The sequence below is a fragment of the Mytilus edulis genome, chromosome 4 (genome assembly GCF_963676685.1).
Source record: "Mytilus edulis chromosome 4, xbMytEdul2.2, whole genome shotgun sequence".
Taxonomy (NCBI): Eukaryota; Metazoa; Mollusca; class Bivalvia; order Mytilida; family Mytilidae; genus Mytilus; species Mytilus edulis.
In genome coordinates, this window is record NC_092347.1 from 35,281,541 (window position 1) to 35,304,800 (window position 23,260).

Below are 23,260 nucleotides of genomic sequence, written 5' to 3' on the forward strand. Positions count from 1 at the left end.
TATATAGATAGTCTTTTCTGGTGCAGATCATAAAAAGGCTGAAAATATTTTACTTAGACTTATATGACTGACTTTTTGATGATATAGACTCATTTTATATTGAACTAACATTAATACTGAGAGGCTGAAACAGCTTAAACGGCGATTAACACATCAGTTACAGTAACAATAATTTTGTTCAGATACATGTATAACGTAATCAGTTGGGGAGGGATATTCTTTATCCAAACTATTTTTTTTCTGAAACCATACGTATCACGAGTATTACAGAGGAACATTGATCATACATTAAAACTGCAATGTTCGACCTTAAAGTGAAATATTTGAAGTGAGAGATTGGCAGGGATTCACTGGAAAGTAAAAACAAAAAAAATAATGATAACTTCGAAATTCTCTTTTCCTCAAATGTGACCTACAGAATGAGACTTATCACCAGGTTTGCACTTACATGAGCAATTATGGCGGGTGTAACATGTGGAGTATGTTCGGCTTACCCTTCTTGATGTAACTGTGCTTTGTGTGGGGTTCGTGTTGCTCAGTCTTTGGGGCCTTTATAGATTGTTGTATGGTGTGTCATTGCTATGGCATTGTCAGTTTGTCTTCTTATGAGTTTGCATATCCGTTTTGTATAATTCGCCTCTATTCTATACCATATAAAATTATATAACTATGTAATTAATTCAAGTATGAATACATTTACTGGTCTGCTTTCTATATGTTACGAGGGTATCACCAGCCCAGTAATCAGTTTTTCTGTGTTGACATGAATTATCATTGATATGGTCATGATTATAAATAAACTGTTTATTCGGAAATAGATTACCTTAGCTGTGTTTGGCAAAACTTTTAGGAATTTTAGGTTCTCAATGCTCTTGACCTTGTACTTTATTTGATCTTTTTAACTTTTTTGGATTCGAGCGTCACTGATGAGTCTTTTGTAGACGAAACGCACGTCTGGCGCAAATATATAATATTAATCCTGGTATCTATGATGAGTTTATTTACGTCCAAGTGCAAAAACAGATTCTTAAAAGGAAATTAAGAAATACTTTAACTAAATTATCAAATGTCTTTTTCAACACTCTTTGAACTCTATGAGATTTTCAAAATGATATAAATACTCAATTAGCATATGAAATACATATGTGGTATAAATTGTAATGTTCATTTGCGTGTTTTACCTTTGACCTAAAGCATCTGTCTAATACATGAATTGATAGATATATAAAGTCTTCTGCCAAAATTCCAATTTCCAATAAACCACATATTTAGTATTTTGTAATGCACGCATCAATCTCAAAATGAGCTGATGGGGTCTAAATTTAATGTATGTTATAGCATTTGATAAGTGTACATCAAATCTTGTTCGCAATGGAAAACACTGAAAAACAAAATTTTAAAATATTTTGTATTTGTTTATTTATATACTAGTTGTCCAAATGATTTGAACAAATAACAGGTTCTTGTTTTTAGAAGTGTTTAAGGGTTAAATGTGGCTACCAGTGTTCGGTACGGAAGTCAGGTTGTGAGTACCTCGATGAAAGAGTGAAATTTGAAAAGCTACCAGAAAATGTGGGTATATTGGAATAGGGCAGAAAGGAGTAGGTCCGGTAAGGGCCGATTTTGGCCCCAAACTTCAGTTTCATCTAACGAGATATTTAGGACACTTTTTAAACACTTAAGTGTCTATTTCAATTGATTCGATTAGTTTATGTAAAAGATTTTAACTGATTCAGTCATTAAAAACGCTCCGACTGAAGCTTAAATATGAAAAATCTATCAAATATGCCAAAAAACGTCACCTTTCAGATGGTTTTCGTCAAAAATGAAAGTGGCCGCATCCGTGTTCATCCTCAACCTTTATATATGTTATGTATTATCATCAAATACAACTTACATTTCAATATTATGAATGAACACGAATGCGGCCACTTTCATTTAAGACGGAAACCGTCTAAAATTTAACTAAAATGCTATAATTGTGAAGATTTCAGTAATTTAGCATGACTTTATGATGCTAGTACACGATATATGTGCATTGTATTGTCAAAAACAGCACATATTTATGTAGCAGAAGCATTCTACTTTCCAAAAAATAGCTAACAGATTACATTTTCACAATTGTGCAAAACTGCTTAATTCTTGGGCCAAAAAGGGGTCTTACTGAACCTACTCCTTTCCTTTTGTAACAAGACCCCTGAAAGAATATTCAAAGTTTTCTTTCAATTACAGAGAATATTACACCCTATCAACACGAGGCGTCAGAATTAACGTCCTTATTCTGACTGAACATGGTTGTGTATTGATACAGCTTTTGCAAGGGCTTTTCAATCGTTCGGGAGAAGACCAAACGTTACCATAATATGTATATTCCCAGTCTCTCTTGAGGTTGTCAGGATGAATTAAAACATGCGGTCACTGTACATGTTTTGTATGTTTTGTAAATGAAAACAACACAGACCTTTATATAATTCACATGTGTGCAGCCATCTTTTCATACATTTACAATTCGCAAGCAACAACATTAATTAATAGCCTCTCCTTTTCTTGAACAATCTTCAGAAATCTATCACTTATGATTTAATTTTCCAATCATTCTTGAATATGTGCCACATATTGGCCACTGGCCGTTTTAAGAACTAAAGATTCAGTCATAGACTTAAGTTTTCAAAAGAAAATCTCATTGTGTCTGCTAGATAAATCATCTATAAAATCGATATCTTACATAATTTTTTATAGGTATTCTTAGTTATACATATTATTCAAGAATTAAATTAAAATATGTCTGGAAGACCTTGTTAGTCCTAAAAATAACGAAATGTGTAATGATCTGTACGTGGGTACATGTAATTTGAAGTCTAATGAATCGAACAGACTTTGCAATACATAATATCCACATTGTTTTCAAAACCTTGCCAATACGAATCGTCCTCCGACTGACAGAATTATTTAGGTCATAGAAATGAAATTAATTATATATGCAAGATATTTCATTGTTGCGCCGTGTGTCCGACTGGCGAGGTAAGACAATGGATAGACTGCCTGTCTTTTTTATGTTAAATATTTAGTAAGTTAAACATTCGTGTATTGTATCTGGTAGAAAAAAAAACACTTAACACAACTTTTGAACTTTTGATGCCAAGTGAAATATTACTGACCTTATCTTATTAGAAGTAAGGAAATGGAAAAATATCTTTGAAAAGGCAACCAAACAAACACAATATTACCAAAATAAATATCTATTGTTACAAGCTCGCGTTCACAATTACAAAGAATGACTATTTGTGAGATTTTCGTCTCATCGGCGACCACCAACTATACATTTTCCAGTTCAAATACAATTTTGTTACAATATCCGTCATATATAGTTAGCAAGGTTTTTAATTATAGAACAGAAGTAAACAAGGAGCACAATGATAAATATCGTTTTCAGTAACTAAAGTAAATACAACATAGAATCAATCATAAGTCATCATCTAAAGACGTCATTTAATAAACTCTTAATAATAAAATATTTTAAAATGGTATTTTAACCGGCCCAGATATCAATCAAACAGTCACCAAACACACAATAAGTCTATCTTTTTAACGCCGAAATCAGTTAATCTATATAAATGTCTATCAAATGTCATCGCTGCTCAAGTGATATGAAATTAATTCACATATTTACTATTCTCAATAATTTTCGAGTCGAAAGATTTTATGATATACTGTAAAATATTTGAATAGATGAATTACCACGATCTTCCAACCGCATTTGATAAGAAAGATTACACTGGATGAAATAATTACTGTTGCATTCAATGCGGTCTGTCTAGCTTTGAACCTTGTTTAATCATACAGGACAAATGGACATAAGGATTCAAGTGAACAAGTGCAAGACCTTAAGCTATATATCAATTCCCAATTGCAATATTAGATTCTGTCAAGACAATCTTCTGCATAAGGCCTAAACCGCTTTTGCCTCGTGTGAATCTAAGACGTTTTTAAATCATATTTTCATATTCTGGGGTTTTTTTTGCGAGAAAACCACAACTCTAAATCTTGGTATGTGCATTACCTAGAAGATTGGATTTGCAATTGTTAAAAAGAAAATTCGACATATCAAAAATCCATGAAGAACAAGACGCCCCCATACGAATGCAAACCAGCGCGCAATCATTGACACAAATTTATCAGATTTAGTTGATAATTAGCCGGTATTAGATACCTAACAGGTTTTTGTGAGAGCTGGAATTAATATAAAGAAATAACATGAAAGAAGCGATAAATGACGACAAATTAATAAACTTATTAAAATAAGGTTCCTTTCGCCGGGTTTCCTGTGTTTCCTGTTGAAAGGAATATAACCTCCTTGTCCTGACCCAACGAGTTTTTTTTCTTCTAAGTAGCAGTCTTAATTTCTATCACTTTACATCCATCAATCCACTTCGCAAAACACATTTATTGCATTTATCCTTTTTCTGTTCTCTTCCCTAATATGCTTAAACTATTTGTCACTTGGTTCTATGAGATTTTTATATCCCCCAACGTCTAAATGACGCAAAAGTCAGCAAACAAAGGTCACCGTACGAAAACCCATGAACCGCAATACAAGCTACAAAAAGTTGACATTGATAGGTGTAAGTCCAGAAATTACTCTGTTTTACGGTATTTCAAAGCAGAAGTTATAATTAAAAGACTAACAACTTTTCCTGTTAATTCAAATTATAATCCATGGATAACTTTAGTTTCAAATAAATAAATTCCAAAAAGTCGAAGCACATCTGGTATGTTTCGAGTTTCCAACATCTGTTTACGCACCAAATTGAACGAAATAGTTATAACTTTATAAAAAAAAAAAAGAACTTCCGAAATTGAACGATAACTTGAGTTTTAAGTCAAAGAAAATATAGTTTATGTTTTCTCCATTTATTTAAAAACATAATGATAAAGTAACGATTTTATAGGATCTAATAATCAAAAGTCTGAAGACGAACAAAACGAAATGACGGGCTTACAAAAGACCTTGATCTACTTTGATTTTTTTCGATTTTGATCAATGATTTGATTTCATGTGCAATAATAGAATACGGAAGAGGCGCAGCAAAATAGTCCCGTTTGTTCTAACATACAATCCAGCCTTCGCTAACCTTTCACGTTTGATCCGTGCCAATTGGCAAACTATTGCCAAACACCCTAAATTATCCAAAATCTTTCCCAATCCTCCGGTCGTAGCTTTTCGGAGACCAGCAAGTCTGAAAGACTTATTTGTTAGAGCTGACGTCTCCTCAAATAAAAGCTGTTCAATTGCAGGATGGTGCAAGTCATGTGGTAACAGACGTTGTCTGACTTGTCAACAAATATATTAAATACTCAAACATTTACTTGCCACTCGACTGGGTCTGTGTACACTATATTTTGCAATGTAACTTGCAAAACCCAGAATGCTGTATACCTCCTTCAGTGTCGATATGGCATGCAGTATGTTGGCGAGACAGAACAGCCATTCAACAAACGCATGAATGGTCATCGAAGTGACTACACTTGCAAGCCCGACCTACCCGTAAGTCGTCATTTGAGATCACCTGGGCACACACAAGCTGATCACAAAAACCTTACCATCACAATCATAGACCACAACGAGGGTTGGTCGAAGGTCGACAGAGTCGCTCGGGAAAGATTTTGGATAAGAAAGTTGTGACAGTTTCCCCAGAGGGCATAAATGAAAAAAACATAAAATGAGTCACTCATTTGTCTGTCATGACTTCGTTTCCAGTAACTCCGGCTTCCGTACTGGCTTTACAGTTCGAAGATTTTTTTTAAATACCAGTTTAAATTACAGGGCTCCATTCATTTGGGATGGATGTATAAGTACGTAGCCACGTTCTATTATTTTACCTTATTAGATAAAACTTAATTTTCTATCATTATCTAACTGCTATTCGTTTGGGAGGCTTAAATATGTAGTTTCTGTTGCTATTGCCCTACCGTTGTCAAATTTGAAATATTATACCAACTTGGACCGGTAAGGGCATTTTTGATTTTTTTTTTTTGCCCTTACTGATCTAAACTTCACAACCTTTGGAAATTTAGAGTTGTGCCAGTTCACTTCGCAAATGACTGTTTTTATTTGGCATATCTTTGTAATCTTTGCGCCGTGTTTGGAAATTTTAAAATTGTACCAGCGTCTGTGGCGTTGGCTTAAATTGTATAAATTTCAAGATATTGATAGTTTCTCAGTTTGAATATATTGACATAATTCATTTGACATCGTGCTATTATTGAAGAAGGATATCTGATATCCGAAATATCTAATATTTGTTCATTTTATAGTTATTTAATGGTGATGTTGTACCCTTTCTGACTTGTTATATGTTATATTTTGTAGTGTACAGAATCATATTACATGATCCATCGCCCTGTAAGATTAATCGTTGACTATTTATTCAGTCATTTTATATATATATATATATAAGAAAGGTGGTATGATTGCCAATGAAACAATTCTTCTCAAGAGAACCAATGTCACAGAAATTAACAACAACGAGCAATTAATATCGAAAAACAAATATGTAAAACAGCACTGAATTACAGGATTCCGACTTGGGACAGCCACATACATACAGAATATGGCGGGGTTAAACATTTAAGGGGGTTTAAGGGGGTTCCAACCTTCTCCCTCACCTGGGACAGTGGTGAAACAGTACAAAATAAGAACGAAGTATCAAAATCAGTTTTAAAAATTTTAACTCATCAGATAGATACAAATCGAAATACATCTATCAAAAACACAGAGTGGACGTGGCCGGGTACTTTTACATCCCGACAACAAAAGACACTAAGTACACAAAATCAATATTAATACCAATAAAAACCATATTCAAATATATAATTACAGTGTTGAATTGGTAACCTTTTATAATACTAAGTTTATTTAAAGGATCGATAAGCTTACAATGTACCAAGATCGTTTCTAAATTTCGTTCTATTAATCTCTCATATGTATGAGCTTTAACCAAATACTACCTTATAAGGTCACTAAGATATAGTTTGTTTTATTAAATTGTAACCAAAAAAATGTATATTAATACTTAATCTTAATTGCATTACCAAGGATGAAGACATCACAGAAAATCAGTTCGCCTTAGCCAGGGGTAGTGTCATAAATTCCGGACAGGATCTGATAAATTGTTTATTATAAAAAATGTGCTCTATGTTTAATATGTTTGATATGAAGTTTAAGGCGATTGTATGTATACACCTTTACATGTAGCTTTATGTGTAGCCACTTCAATGGATGTTGAACTACTTAGTGAGATAAATAAATGAAAAAATAATTTGATTCTGGTTAACACAATGTATAATTTAGGTTGTCCTTAAAAAACATGTCTTGGTTATTTTTTTAGTAAGATTGTCGTTCAATTGACGTATACTTCACATTTCCTACATTTCCACGTTTTCTTTAAGTCTTTTTTTCACTCTTTGAATCACAAACATCAAATAAGTAGAACCTACATCACTAATTTATAATGAATTAATTGTGTTTGATCTGAATAGGCTAAATATATTTGCCGCTGGACGTTCATCAAAACCATAATCAACATCAGTCAGCTTATAATTACTAGGTAAAATTGACAAAACTAATTATTTATTGGATTATACACTTTCAGTACTCTCTTTGTTTCGATGCGATTAAATAACTTACACACTAACAAAATTATTTATTATAGTAACATGGGTTTGTGACAAGTGTACAACACAGACTAGTTAAAACAATTATTAGAACACCAGACCCTTTGGGACTATAATGCCCTTTAAAAATGTCTATCGTACTTACTGTACGACGAAAAATATCAATTTCGTAAATTTTCATACCAAAATTTCTTTGAAATTCCCTATTGAAAGCGTCCAATAGCTATTTAGTAGTTTTCTTTCTCGGATACTGACAAAGTAAATATCCACACTGTTCATGTTTTGATAGAATATATCAATTGCCTTTATTTTTTTTTTAGAAATATTGAGGTCATAAATACTTGTTATAATTACATTATACTACATCGTTGTCATCACAATCGCGTTCATCTTCTGATTTACCAACAAAACAACAAGGTTCTAATCTAAAGTAAAAGAATGCCGCACCTGATCTAACCTTACTTCGATCTTTTGCTACAATCGGATTTTATGAGTCTCTCCGTTCGAAGTTTTCGAAACCATCATACACCGTTAACTGTCAATGTCGGTGAAAATTAGTGGACACCAAAAAAACAACGAATGCCTTTGTTTTGATTTTGATTTAAGCAAAGTCCTTAATTGTCATGTATTCCAAGAACTTAAAGGTCTAGACATGACATTGGAAACGATGTGAAAAGTTTTTCGAACGTTTTAACTCCGAAGTGTTTAAAGTTTTTATGATGGCCCCTCCTAGTGCTCTATCTCGTTGTAGCCAAAAGCTGTCCTATATGCGACGATTGTGATGTTACCAAATAACCGATTTTCGACTTGCCTTGGACAATACGACCGATTTAATTATTCGAGCAGTTTATGCTAACTCTTACGGAACAATTGAGATCAAATCCGTTTCTTTGCAGGGTTCGAATTGCACAGTCTATAGGTTTCCGTGTAACGTTTTATAGACTGTTGGTTGGCGTTTTGTTGTTTTCTTTTTGACGATGAATATTTTTTTATTGTTGGTCCTTTGGTATCGTCTGCCTCCGTTTTCTCGCCTAATAATACACCGACTTAAATAAGTAACTAAAATACTTAGATTAAGTATTAATTTACTTAGCTAGCTTATCTGATGTGATTTCTAATGTATATAAGAAACATAAAGTTCTACACCTACAAAAAGTTCGTACTGTTTTCATTTCGGGTCTTTTACCACTCCCTATGTATATGAACCTACACAAATTTCTTATAAATGATATATATAAATTACTGATAGGTAGACTGAAAACATTAATTCATTCTACCGTCAAATTAATTTGTATAATTCGCCGACTTGAAAAGGCACACCTTTTCTTTAACTATACATTGTTCATTCATTAAGTTTACAAATACGTAAAGGTTATGCACAGCCTTTAGATGTAGAAAATATTTTGTTTGATGACCTTTTTGACAAAGAAAAACTTCATAACCTTTTTCACATTGTTGAGAAAGTTATAGTATGTTGTTATAAAGGGGAGTCTCTCATCCATCGTGTGTGTTGGAGCGTTAGTTAAACATTAAGTATTGCAACAGGCGTAGTGACTCTTCAACTTTCTCCAAGGATTAATACGATGTATCTAACTATCGGGGCGAATTTCATACTTTGATGTGGTACATTTCGTTGATTATAGGCAAAATAGTGTGTTTAATATTTACATTGACAAACATATTTCATACTTTGTGAAATGACTAAGATAAGATTTTTATTACATAGAGAACTAACTTGATTTTATTTTTGTGATTTTAATTTCGATTTTCGGATGTACATTAATAAAGACACAAAATGATATATTTTAGGTAAGTAAATATAAATCTGCATATCTTTTAACAATTACACGTTGTTTAGATTTTATCTAATTTATTACCAGATCAAACTTTAATTCATGTTCAGAAAGAAGGTATTGAGGCATGTCATGTTAACAGGACATGTGTTTTATTTACTTACATGTATACATTAGCATGTCTTATATTAAACCTTAAAATCTTTATACAATTTATTCTTGTATATTCTTGTATAATGATTTTCAAACGGGTTTTTGTTCATCATTAATACTAGTATATAGATAAGCGAAGTATATGAGAAACTACATATCCTCCTTAATCTCCGATCAATAGATTTTGAATCAATTAAATAAATACTATCGTTAAGATAACTGAAATTTGCCTTTTTGTGAAATAGAATGTTTTTAATGTCGTTAGATAACCTAAACTTGTATTTGCAACTGTGTTATGGTCCCTTTTAAATATACTGCACAGCATATTTGAAAATTAAGGAAATGAAGTTAATATACACGAGACCAAATGAATTTATAGGAATAACTAATTAACACCAAAAGAACGTCGTATGTATTGCCATTCTTCATTTTAAAAATTCTTTTGCGAAGGTCCAAGAAGTAAAAACTGACATGCGGTGTCTCGATGATAGCATCAACTACTGTTGTACCTAATTTTTAGCTTGACTTCCGAACTGTTGGCTCTTTTAATGGTGTCTTTCATCGTTGCTGGGATTTTTCCGACGATCAACCAAAAAATAAAAGTCGACGTTAGCCCCGGATATATCATTGATAAACACTTTACTCTATTTCACTATAAGAATTAATTTATCACAACCTTTTGGCTCTTTAGATGATGTTCTTCGTCTTGATAGTTGCGTCAGAGTTTTCAGCGATAATCCAAAAAATGAAAGAAGTTCAAGGTGGCTCATAGTATTGACTTATGACGTATCTCTTTCGATTTTTACTTCCCACTTTTAATTCTGTCGTATTGAAGGTCAATCTAGAAGTGCACATCAAATACAAAAAACGGGACACGCTTTGCTTTGATATACTTTGTTTTTTATACATGGTCGTGTCAACGTTCTCTTGTCTGTGTGAAATTAATTATCATGTATCATGAATTCCAGTCAGTGGTTATATAATACGTTCAATATATTCTACACAAATAGCAAAAGCAATATGTATTTTGGCAATCTTCGTTTTCTGTAACAGACATCGAAAGCCTCTAATACAAAATGTAAGTATTTAACTGCGTAAAAAATCTTTGATGATAGTTACAGTCTTTAAAAAACCAAATTTATTCAAATGAATTATGATTCGGCAATTTTAAAGCTTTTATATGGAGTTTATCAAAGTCTTTAAAATGTCAGATTTATATTTTAGTTTTCACGCTATTAATTTTTCGATTTCACTGGTTAATTTTTTTTAGAGGATTCGGCATGTCATTATAACACTCGCTTCTCTTAAAGTAGTGGACCTACTTCAGTGACATAATTACCTATCAAATACTGTACATATACTAGAGATCAGACGTGGTTGTCTGTCCCTGGTGGTAATGTTAGCTTTTACCATTGAGCCTTAAGACAGTCGATATTTCGCAGATGACACTCCAGTTTTATTTGGCTACAAATTTTCATTTTATGGTGTTAAATCGACAGTGTCAAATTTTTGAAGGTCTTTTTTTTTTCTCATATAACTCTTAGGTTGTTTAAGTTCTAGGTGAAGGCAAATCCAAAAAAAAACCAACTATGTTTGCTTCATTGTTGTAGTTGATTCCTTTTTTTAATTCGAGTGTAACCAAACTTTAATGCATATATGTTCAAAACATTGCTACTATCACCAAATATGTCAGAAGATACAGTAAGAGCAACTAGAACATACATAATTCTCATATTTTTATTATCTGTTCGATTTGAACGTCCAGTTTGCGCAAACGATGTTGATGAAGGGCGTAAGCTCACGTATAATTGCTTACGTTATTTGATATCTGGTGGTTTTCTGTGTAGTGTTTGCGGACTTTTATAGTTGAATATGCGATATGGGCTTTATTCATTGCTGAAGACCGTACGGTGATATATAGATGTCAATTTCTGTGTAATTTGTCTCTTATGAGAGTTGTCTCATTGGCAATCATACCACCTAAAAATTTGTCAGTTTCTCTTCAACTTGTGAGTTTTCAATGTTCCCTTTGTATCTTTCATATCTTTTTTACAAGCGCTATTTCGATTGTGCTTTATTTTCGAGAAGTGTTGTTCCCGGCAACATGTTCTTCGAAAACTCATGGAGAGATCTGAACGATTACCATTTTAAACTGTCAAATTAACAAAAATTGTGCATGACTGTATAGATGCGTAGATAAATATCTATAAAATTTAAGCATGTCATAAATAGATATGTTTTAAAAATACAATGAAACCTGCTATGATAACTATGTATATCATGTTATTATACTATTATGATCTGTGCGTTCTATTTGTAATCTTTAGTTGCCTCTGGAGGGTCCCTTTAATCCTACTGAAATAAACATGTACTCATTTTTTACATTGTACATGCCAATCTGTGTTAAATATTCTTCTTTTCGATACATTAGATGTAAATGAAAGTTAAAAGTGTAACTTGTTCTATTTCAATTTGTATGAATACAACTTACACATATTTCGTATATGGAAACAATAATCGTATGTTTACTTATCACAAATATGAAAAAATCTGCAAATATTTATGCTAAAAATGTAATTTATAGTCAAAGGATTTATTCAAATACAATATTTACAATTTGTTATTTGTAAAGGATCGAAATAATTATATAGCAGATATATGTGTTTGTATATTCTGGGCACGTTCGAAGATTATCACCTGTGAGATCGAGTCATGGACTGTGAAGTATGCTGAATTAAATATTTAAAAAAAAATCAATTCCATTTTAATAAAAACCGTGTCTGCATGTTTTACATATTATAAATTAACATGTAGGCTATTACATAACTTTTTTTTATTAAATTACTGTACAGTTAAGTTTCAAATTTAAGTCAAGTGAAACCAAGTGAAACATGCAAGGTTTCATTACACTTATGCTCGTTTGTACATGCATAAAACGTCACAATTACACTAACTTTGACAATTAACATTTGCTAAATTTTATAACCAGGTATATATTATGAACCTTTTTAGAATAGTTTGAAATTAAAATGAAATTAAAAAGGACGGTAATTGGCTAACTTTTAGTTAAAAGTAAATAAAATTGTATTGCACCTAAATCGAAATTTTTAAGACTTGAAACTTGGAACATTTAATTACCATGGATCCATTAATATATTGAGTAATTATTAAGCCGTATTTCTTAATTTCACGAATTAATGAAAATTGCACTTTAAAGACTCCTTGAATTCTTAATTATTATTTTTTTAACTCCATGAAATAACATGCTTTATATGTTCATAAAAAGAGATATATTAGGAATCCGTATTCAAATTTTTGAATTTTGATTTTATTTATCATAAATTATTAGGACAAACTAGTATTTTATCTCCAACTTCCTTTTTTGATGGAAAAAAACCCAAAATAATCAAAATAGCCTCATTTTCAGATGTTGTCCCTAAAAGATATTCGCTACTCGACGTTTTCTTCAAAATGTGGGATATATATATAGATCTATATTGGGCAAAGTCTTGAATCATAAATAATACGTTCAAAGACTACATATGAGAAATTGCTATATTAGATCACATACACTGTTTGTCAAATTCGTAATATGTATCACATCAAAGTTATAAGATATTATATAATCTCATTTATAAAATGTACACCAATAAATCAACAAAATTTTGAAACGCTTAAAGAATTTTATTTTTGCAATTTCTTGGGTTAAACAATTATGGCTCTCTAAAATCATGCACTCGTTGTTTGTGCCTGGTTCTGTTCTCTTATTGTGTCGTGACACAAATTTTTGTACATTTCTATCAATTTAAATGTCTAATTTTATGTCGATCTGATTTCAATGTAGATTACATTTACATCAGTTACATATTAAACTTGTAAATCTTAAATGTGCTGTGAAAACTCCCACCAGCGTCTTTAAGATAAACGGTATATTTGGATGACATATATATATATTAAATATATATGAATAAAATGAAATGTGGGGGTATAATCAATAAGTGAAAAGATATTGAATCACGATCTATGCATTGTTGTTTGGATTTCGACTTATGAGTATCTTTCGCCTTTCCTCTGTAAGGGTCGGGATGAGGGTCTTTCATTTCCATGTTCTTAAACATTTTAAGTCATTTTTCTCTATCCATTATAATTTTTGTCCGCGTTATTCTTTTGACTATTTGTTATATTTCAGCACCTCGATATTCTGTATTCTTCATCTTTTTGGTCCATTTTTCTCTATAATCATTATAATTTAGGCCCATTGTTCTCTATAACCAGTAAATAATCATACCGCATCACATAGAAAGAAGAAGTTAATATGTGAGAAAAAAGGGTTATGAATGCAGTTGGGATGAGGTACTTACCTCATTTTACAGTGGCACGTAGGAGGACCATATTGAAAAGTCCGTCTTTTTTCTCTTCTTCATTTCAGAAGAAAATACACACCCACTCTTTTCTAATGAAATCATTTGAATCATGTATTTTGATAATATGAATTTGGAATTAATATTTTGATATGCTTATATAAGGTGTTGGTTTTCCCGTTTGAATGGTTTTACACAAGTAATTTTGGGGCCCTTCATAGCCTATTGTTCGGTGGGAGCCAATGCTCCGTGTTGAAGGCCATAAATTGACCTATAATGGTTTACTTTTATAAATTGTTATTTGGATGGAGAGTTGTCTCATTGGCACTCAAACCACATCTTCCTATATCTATTTAGTCTATTCAAATGAAAGATTCACTTCTATGTAAAGACTACACTTCATACCCTTTCTATAACGTATGTGGTTAGAACTAATATAAGAGTGTAAGAAACCACCATCTCATTATCAGTTGACAAATATCCTTTCATGTTTATTTTATCAGCTGCAATCTTTCTTTCTTTCTTTCTTTCTCTCTTTCTTTCTTTCTCTCTTTCTTTCTTTTTGTTCATGTTCTTCATGTTTTGTTGTTTTTATAGTAATACGTATCTATTTGATTTAATGATTTTAAAGGAACTATGTATACAATTTTCAGTTAATGGTTTATTCTTTGTTTAGTTAAGGTTTTGAAATATCGGCGGCTGGACGTCGCTGACACTATAGTGAAGACCGTTTCGACCCCATCTTAAGTATTTCCTATCTTCTTGTTTAATAAGTAGAATAGAGAATGGAAACATGAATGTGTCAAAGAGACAACATCTCGTTTTTTTTATAGTAAGGAAATTAAAGAAAATAATAAATGTTCTATATCATACTTAAGCAGTTAAGAATGTATGTAAATGAAGTTACAAAAAAAAACTTAATATTTTGTTATAATCACGGTTGACGGTGTTGAATAAATGGTAATCGTTCATTCTACATAAACTTATGTCTTCGACTAATCTCCCCGAACCACCTTTGCTCGTTTTTAAAAGCTAATATTACTATTTATTAATGCAAAATGCAGACTTTAAAGTTAGGTCTGGTTTTAGGTATAATGGGTACAATAGCTAGAATCACATGACGAAAGCATAGGTAAAGTAAACAAAATATTTACGCCTACAATTTGTATTTCTGGTATTTTTGTAATCTAATACTTTGAAAATTGCATTATAGTGATAGATTAAATCGGTTATGCCTTGTTATTCTGAAGAGAAATGTTCTTCAAACAGGTGAATGTATGCATAAAGAAAGCATGAAGCTGATTATCCAAAGAGTCAATAAAATTATATCTATCTTATTGATAAGACACAGTTCTTAGTCAGTATAAAATACCAGTTTTTTAAAACCTAATTACTATGGCATGTTTTGATTACAGTCATTACAGACACAATTGCGTACTTATATTTATAATTAGTATCTAATCGTATTTTAAAGAATTTAGATATCATAAGGGTAAAATAAGTATATCTTCAAGTTTAATACATTTTAGTTACTGTTTGTCTGCATCAAAATCATGCAAATTCGGAAAATATGTTAGTAATGTATCAGTTAATAGGAGCTGTCATATGGATGAATCTTGATAAATAATTACAGTGTGAACTTTCACTTAAAACGAGACCGTTGGTATAGGTTGTAAATGGAGCCTTTCGACAGGTTACATGCAGATACCAACGAATGCATTATATACAATGAAGGTCCTAACGTTGTAGCGTTATAAAGCATCCCTGGCTTTCGGGTGTTAAGTTCGAATGTTGATAAAGAAGATAAATCTAGAAAAGCGATTCAAACGAACGAAATTTGTTAAGGGTTAATTTCATTCACTGCACTGAATTACTGTCAAGTCTTTTGTTATGATGCATAATCAATAACTGACCAATTTATGGCTAGAATTAATCGGATGCAGTTAAAACGTCCGAGTTTTCTAACTATGTAAGCAATTGTACACTGATCCTTAAACATCTTCCTAAATGTAAATGAAATATTTGCCACTGGAAGTTAAACAAGCTCCAATATGTTAGTCAAATCATTCTTAATACGTCAAACTCGATTTTGGTCAAGAAAGTATATTTAATACTAGTTTTACGTCCTAAATATACATGAAATATATGCCACTGGTAGTTATACACGTTCCAACATATCAGTCAAATTATTCTTAAGTACCTCACATCAAATCGGTTTGCATTACGTTGTCACCGTCTACAAGAAATTGAATTGTACAGGTTAGTGTTCATACATGTATTTTATAATATATACAACAAGAAATGCGATGACGGTATTTTATTACCTTTCAAAGTAAATAGCTGGAAATCGGAATCAAATGCAGTGTAATGTACTATGATGCAAGCCGATATAAAAAAATTAATTTCAATTAAAACAGAATGTTATAAGTATTTGGTATTTTAGAAAGCAGGTACATAGTATACCACTGTCCTGGTTTAGCTCTTGCTTTATGCCCGCGTCACACTGTCCCGATTTTTACGCCGATGGCAACACGATAATGGAAATTTTCAAAATCGGGACTGATCGTATCCAGATCGGGCTATTTGTAGTGCCATCTTTAACCATCGTAGAACCATCGGCTACTTTTACTAGCCTTCGGGGACAACTTCGGGAAGGGTTCTAAATTTTTTAACATGTTAAAAAATCCCCGAAGGTGCGTCCGATGTTGAGGGTTCGTATTGAGTTCGTATCACCATCCTCACCATCGTAATGTCACCGGGAATGCATCTTTGCACATCGTATTGCATTCGTGTTTCCATCGGGCAGTTTTGACATTACGATGTCTACACGAATGAATCACGAAGATACCCGAAGGTCTTACGATGGCCACACGACTTCGTGATGACCTCGTAATTCCGTCGTGTTGCCATCGAATAAAAGTACGAAGGCGACAAGATGAAACTACGACGGCAATAAATCCAGCTAAATGTAAGTTAATTTTCGCGCTAAAATACATTTAAGTGCCATGCGCGATATGCACTGGTCAGTCAGTCTAACACGACAGTTAATGTTTCTATTAATTCAAATGGAACAAGAAGAGCAGCTATTACAGGCTCAGGATTTACTTTTACAAGTAAAATATTATTTTTTGTCAATTTTTCATATCAAGTAACATAATGAAAATCATAATCGCGCCTCGTACACCAACACTGCAGGTACACGTATATAGGGAAACCAACTTTTTCTTCATTATTCTGATTTTGTATGCATCGTCTGAGTTGTTGTCACACAAATGTTTACTCCATAACCATTTTGTTTTCTATATGTCATATTTTGCCGCATTTGTTGCTTTCCCCACATCCTTCCTTTTGTCTATATTATTATGATATTCTCCTGGAATGAGCTCTTTTTGAATAAAAGGGATCAACGAACCCATTACCTTACCTTTAAGATAGATCAGTAAACATGGGCATAATTATGGGTGATTATTCAGACTAGTGCACATATTTTACAGTTCAAACAAGGCAATGCCGAGCGTGGCATCCCCTCGTATGTAACATATTTGGGACAAATATGGACACTTTATTTGTATATGACACATGCAAAATGGTAAATTGAATATGCATATTTGATACATAAACTATTTTTTTAGAAATAGATCATTACAAGGAGGAACAATATACCAAATGTGGTTAAAGTCTTTTGAAGCATATTGGTTTTAGAGTGTCCACAAGGGTGATATTGCCTTGTATTGCAACTGCCACTGTAACCTTGACCTTTGAACTTTAAAGTCAATAGCGCTTAAGATATTCTTAACGAGTAACACCATACCAAGTTCTGAGCATTTTGGTTCTAGAGTGTCCATAACAATTTTATCTACACGCAACTTAAATGTAGTAGGCGAGGGGATAATAAACTAAGTTTTATAAGAATTAGACAAAAGGATCGATTTCCCGCCATGCATGGCAGACTTGTACAGAAACGATATGTTGACGAAATTCTGTTCGTATCTTTTAGACATCGTATGGCCATCGCGCCATCATCGTAATCCATCGTGTAGCCTTCGTAATCCATCGTGTAGTCTTCGTGAACCTTCGTGTAGGCTTCGGCTGAGATATGAAGCTTAAATACCCGTCTTCGGTTAACCTTCGTATGTCCATCTTTTGCTATCGTATATAATTTCGGCACCATCATATAGACTTCGTTATTCCTCGTACTTGCTTCGGTCACTTTTTGGTATTTTAACGAGATCGGGACCAACTTCGTACGAACTTACAATTTTTGCATTCGGGTGTCCATCGTATATAAAAATCGGGACAGTGTGACGCGGGCATTATGGGTAAATGTGATCACGATTTCGCTGCTAAAATTGTACGATGTCGCAATAGTTAATATATATCGCGATATATCATCCTACATGTATTAAGGAGAACCTTGTTAGATATTATATACAACATCAAAGAGTGGGTATTTGTCACGATCCACTCGAACTACTAACCAAATCATTTATTATTAACAACATTTTGTGAAGATCGTAGACCATCGTATGGGGTTCAGAATTGGATGACCAGTTTGATGTTCAATTAATGTAAATTTTTAGTAGTTTAAAAGGTGACATTCAATGGGCATTCTTCTTGAATACCAACGACAGTAAATACCATTTCTACTTCTGAGATAATAAAACTACAATAATACTGAACAAAGTTAATATTTTAATTGACGATTTGATAGCCTTTTCTGACAAGGGAGCATTCAGTTTATTCTTAAAATTCAGAAAGGTGTCATTAATTTGTGTCATCAATATATTTAGATTCAATGTTAATATTGACGTACAAATAAATTGGCAGGCTGTGTATTTCAAAAGAAGCATATAATACACTTAAGATTTCACTAAGCAATTATTCGGGCATTTTAATTATATTATTAACATTGTACCTAAACTGAATTGAAACATCTAAAAACCAACAATTGTCGGATCTCGTTATAATGTACTATTTTGTCTATAAATAGTTCATGAATTGGCAATTGCCTAAAGTATGTACCAGTTAAAGCGCAGTCATCGTTTATAGTTAGTGAATTAAGGGTATAAGTATCTTGAGTCTTTGAGTATTTCTTCAAATTTTCCCATTTACAACTCCTTCGAACAACTGATTTAATTCTGCCAGAATCATTATGCACAGAAACAACAACATTATGCAACTTGCTGCACTTAAGGGAGAAATAAATCTTCAAATTAGAAGAAATTGATATGGCTCATCTAATAGGTAGACATTATTGGAAATTGCGTAATACCAGGTAAAAAATAACCTGGTTTTAATGCTTTACCTAAATTTTTGATAAAGCAGTGCAATTCGATCAAAATTTCCGTGTAGTTAAGAAAAGAGTAATTGGTTTTCTATGCTAAAGGGAATACCGGTAGTATGTATTATACATAGAGTTCCAATGATGCTACAATGTTGACTGACATACCCCTTTTTTGACATTTATAGATGTACTTATTATTCTGTTTGTTTTGTTCACACATTGTTGTCAATACAATCGAATTTTATACGACTGTCATACAAGTGAACCCGGTTGCAATTTGATAAAAGACTTTTCCTTGGAGCTCGATATTTTTTTTAATTTTACTTTTTGACTCTTCGAAGAAAAAAGAACCAAGTGTAGAGAGTCTTTCGTACAATATATGCTTATATCAATTACATAATTTACCAAACCATCACTTTAACTGTATTAATACTGGGAAAAGGGGGGAGGGTAGGATTTTGCTGATAATAAACATTTAACCTCTTGTATAATATATATCGTAGGCTGTACATCACTGACCCAAGACCATTTCGATTGAGGAATGACTACTAACAACTTTTCAATAAACACTCTAGAAAATTTACTTTATAACAAATGAGGCAATGTTTATTGTTTAAAAGTCGGATTGTTAGTAGCAAAACCAGTATTGCCTTGTAATATTATTAGAATCTGTTTATAAAAACAAAATCATCTTTGTATATCAAAACTTAATTTTAAGTGCTACAAAAGGATAAAATCTCATCAGGTTTTAGTCCTGTACATCTTTATGTCAAATTCACACATAACTTGTAACTGCAGTTGTTTGAGCTTCTTTCCTAGACTCTTCTTTTTCCAAACAAATCTCGAACTGTTTTAAATATGTCACTTATGCCCAGTGCGTGTTGCAACCTCTATTTTCCAGTTATTCGTGACGTATTTTCAGCGTCATATATGAGCGTCACTGATGAGTCTTATGTAGACGAAACGCGTGTCTGGCGTACTAAATTATAATCCTGGTACCTTTGATAACTATTTACACCACTGGGTCGATGCCCCGAGGGTATCCCAGCCCATTAGTCAACACTTTAGTGTTGGCATGAATATCAATATTGTGGTCATTTTTATGTATTTCCTGTTTGCAAAATTTGAATTTTTCGAAAAAAAACTAAGACTTTCTTGTCCCTAGCATAGATAACCCTAGCCGTATTTGGCACAACTTTTTGGAATTTTGGATCCTCAATGCTCTTCAACTTTGTACTTGTTTGGCTTTATAAATATTTTGATATGGACATCACTGATGGGTCTTATGTAGATGAAACGCGCGTCTGGCGTACTAAATTATAATCCTGGTACCTTTGATATTAACTACTTCAAATATTATATACTTAAGTAATGTATATTATACTTTCTATAGGGAATCTACAGTTTCAATTTAGTAAAACACAACTAACGTTCATTATATTTGTTTTCAGGTATAGTTGTATGCTAGTGTATATTGGATTCATATCTCTTCTTCATGTGGGTCATACAGAAGCAAGGAGAAAGGTAGGTACATTATATCTGGACTGTAAAAGTCCTGAAAAGAAACTTATGTCGACCAGTATCTAGTCGGACGGTGACCTATGCAAATTGTTGTTACTTCCTCATTTGGTCTCTTCTGCACACTATGTATCCAGATTCGAAATCCACGGAAGGATCCAAATTCCAATAAGCAATTAATAAATAACGTGTAACAGTATATAAGTATAATCTGGATGCGTTTCCCATGAATCCTAATTCCACGTTTTCTAATCGGGATACATTTTTACCTGGTGTGTGGTTGAAAGTTGTTTCATGCAATCATTCCACACTCTCCTTATTGTTATATATTAATTTAGTTATATTTTTTACACTTGAGTTGCATTAAACGTTCCTTTTTTAGGAATGGAGTGTTTTTTGAAAGAACAGATAATGCCCTGTACCTCGACAAAATCTTAAATACCCATCAGTAACAAAAACATTTTTTCTGGAATACAGTGCACATAGTTTAAGTACCTACTAATTGGTTAACTGTTATATTTGCTTTTCCTGCATAAAGCATAATATAATAATCCTATAATCCATTAGGCAATCATATAGTTTTATTACATAAATCTATTTGGTATATTTGAAGTATGTTCAGATAATTCTAGCTGACAGATTTTATTTTTTGTCATTTACATTTTTTTTATCTCAGTTCTTTTATCGTATCTTAAAGTAACCGTACCAATGTTGCTTTACTATTTATTTGAAAATGGTTCTGATTGCTTATCTACAAATAAAGACAACAGTAGCATACTGCTGTTCGAAATTCATAAATCGATTGAGGTAAAAACAAATCCGGGTTACAAACTAAAACTGAGGAAACGCATCAAATGTAAGAGGAGTCCAACGACACAACTGAAACACGACACCGAAATGCAACATACACAGAAACGAACTATAATAATATAACATTTGCCATTTACCTGACAAATAGTCACAAAAGAAAATAATTTAAATTTCAATTTCCGACTAATTCTTCATCTTTTATTTTGAAATTCTTTCACATCTTATTAATAAAATATCTGCAATTGAAATATCCGTTCGTATTTCGATTTGCTTGTTCATCTTTATAGAAAGTATTCAGTTAATCGTTAAATGAAGATCCAATTTCATTGCATATCCTATACATGTAGCTCACAGAGTGTGACTGCCTATTACATGTATATGTTTCTGTTCAAAAGCATTTATAACAAGTATGTAATATATTTCAACAAAGTTTAAAAACTTATATACATGACTGAAAGATAGACGTCCAATTTACTTAATGGGTTGATAGATGTTTAATAAACATACATACTAATGATACATGTACATAATAGTAGATAAATATTATTTGGAAAATTATGTATACTTTTGGTTTTATTGTTATGAAATGCAAAAAAGGGGAAATTAGCATAACATTAAACATATGGACTCCAACAAGTGTTAAACATTTTAAATATCAGTTTAAAATCCTGATACAACTCATGTACAGATGATAAAGGCACTGAATTGCATGTACATGTAGGTTGGACGACGTGTTAAAATGCCTAACACGTATTTATTTGCACTCAATTCGACAGGTTCATGAACACTTCATATACATTATGTATACAAGCAGGGTTGTCGAACCATATGGAATTCACTTATATCATCGTTATTTATACCATTATATGGGTAATTGAATATGTATTTTTGAAGGTAATTGATAATCTGATAGGATTCAAGATTTCGTTTTGTAGTTCTACGTTGGTGACAAATTTATGGGCACCTTTCGTAAAGATATTCAATAGATACACATCACACAATCTTGATATTACATATTAACATAATAATAAAACAATCCATCAAATCATTTGTATACACAGTTCAGACGATGGGTTTATCTTTAAATGTAAATAAGTCTTCTGTTAAGAAACAATTTCAATTGAATATTTTTTTTAAACTTTTACCAATCGCCTGTTCAAATAGATTATCTTGAACTACTTCGCGGTTGCATATTTCTGTGGTAAAATTTCTGATACGCCGATTGCATCTTTTCATCGAACCATGTAACAGAAAGGACCAAAAGTTAAAGTTATTAAGAAATGATTGAACAATTTATCTATTTCAACGTAGCAGAGAGATAATCATCAATTGTTTCTTCAGAAGAGATCGTTATGTTTGATAATTAAGGCTATAACAATGCCAATCTATCTTTTATTCTTTTACATGTGCTTGCCAGTTGTTGATATATCTGTTCTTGATCTTCATAATTCCATGTTAGAAAATCCTAAACATAATAATAAAATGAATATTGTTGAACAGATAAGATTCTTATTTCCGGAATATATTACTTTGTTTAATGTTATTGTAACTGGAAGTTATAAAGTTTATGTCTTTGCTTATTGATTTGTAAACTTTTTTGATTCAAAATTAACGCCCTTAGTTCCTCGGTTTATCTACCACTAAGAAATGACAGCTTTATAGTATTG

The 23,260-nt window shown here is 32.1% G+C and overlaps 1 protein-coding gene across 2 annotated transcripts in view; it reads left to right on the forward strand.

Annotated features, from left to right (window-relative positions):
• Positions 1–8,906: 8,906 nt before the first annotated feature.
• The window catches only part of LOC139519607 (thrombospondin type-1 domain-containing protein 4-like), a 58,601-nt gene continuing 44,247 nt past the window's right edge, over positions 8,907–23,260 (forward strand). Inside the window, exons 1-2 of one of the 2 annotated variants that reach the window (XM_071311797.1) lie at positions 8,907–9,483; positions 20,717–20,789. In XM_071311797.1, the coding sequence (XP_071167898.1) occupies positions 9,470–9,483; positions 20,717–20,789 (87 nt within the window). In that variant the 5' untranslated portion in view covers positions 8,907–9,469. Of the gene's footprint in view, positions 9,484–10,506; positions 10,699–20,716; positions 20,790–23,260 lie in introns of those variants that run through there. The other variant, XM_071311798.1, reaches the window with a different exon arrangement.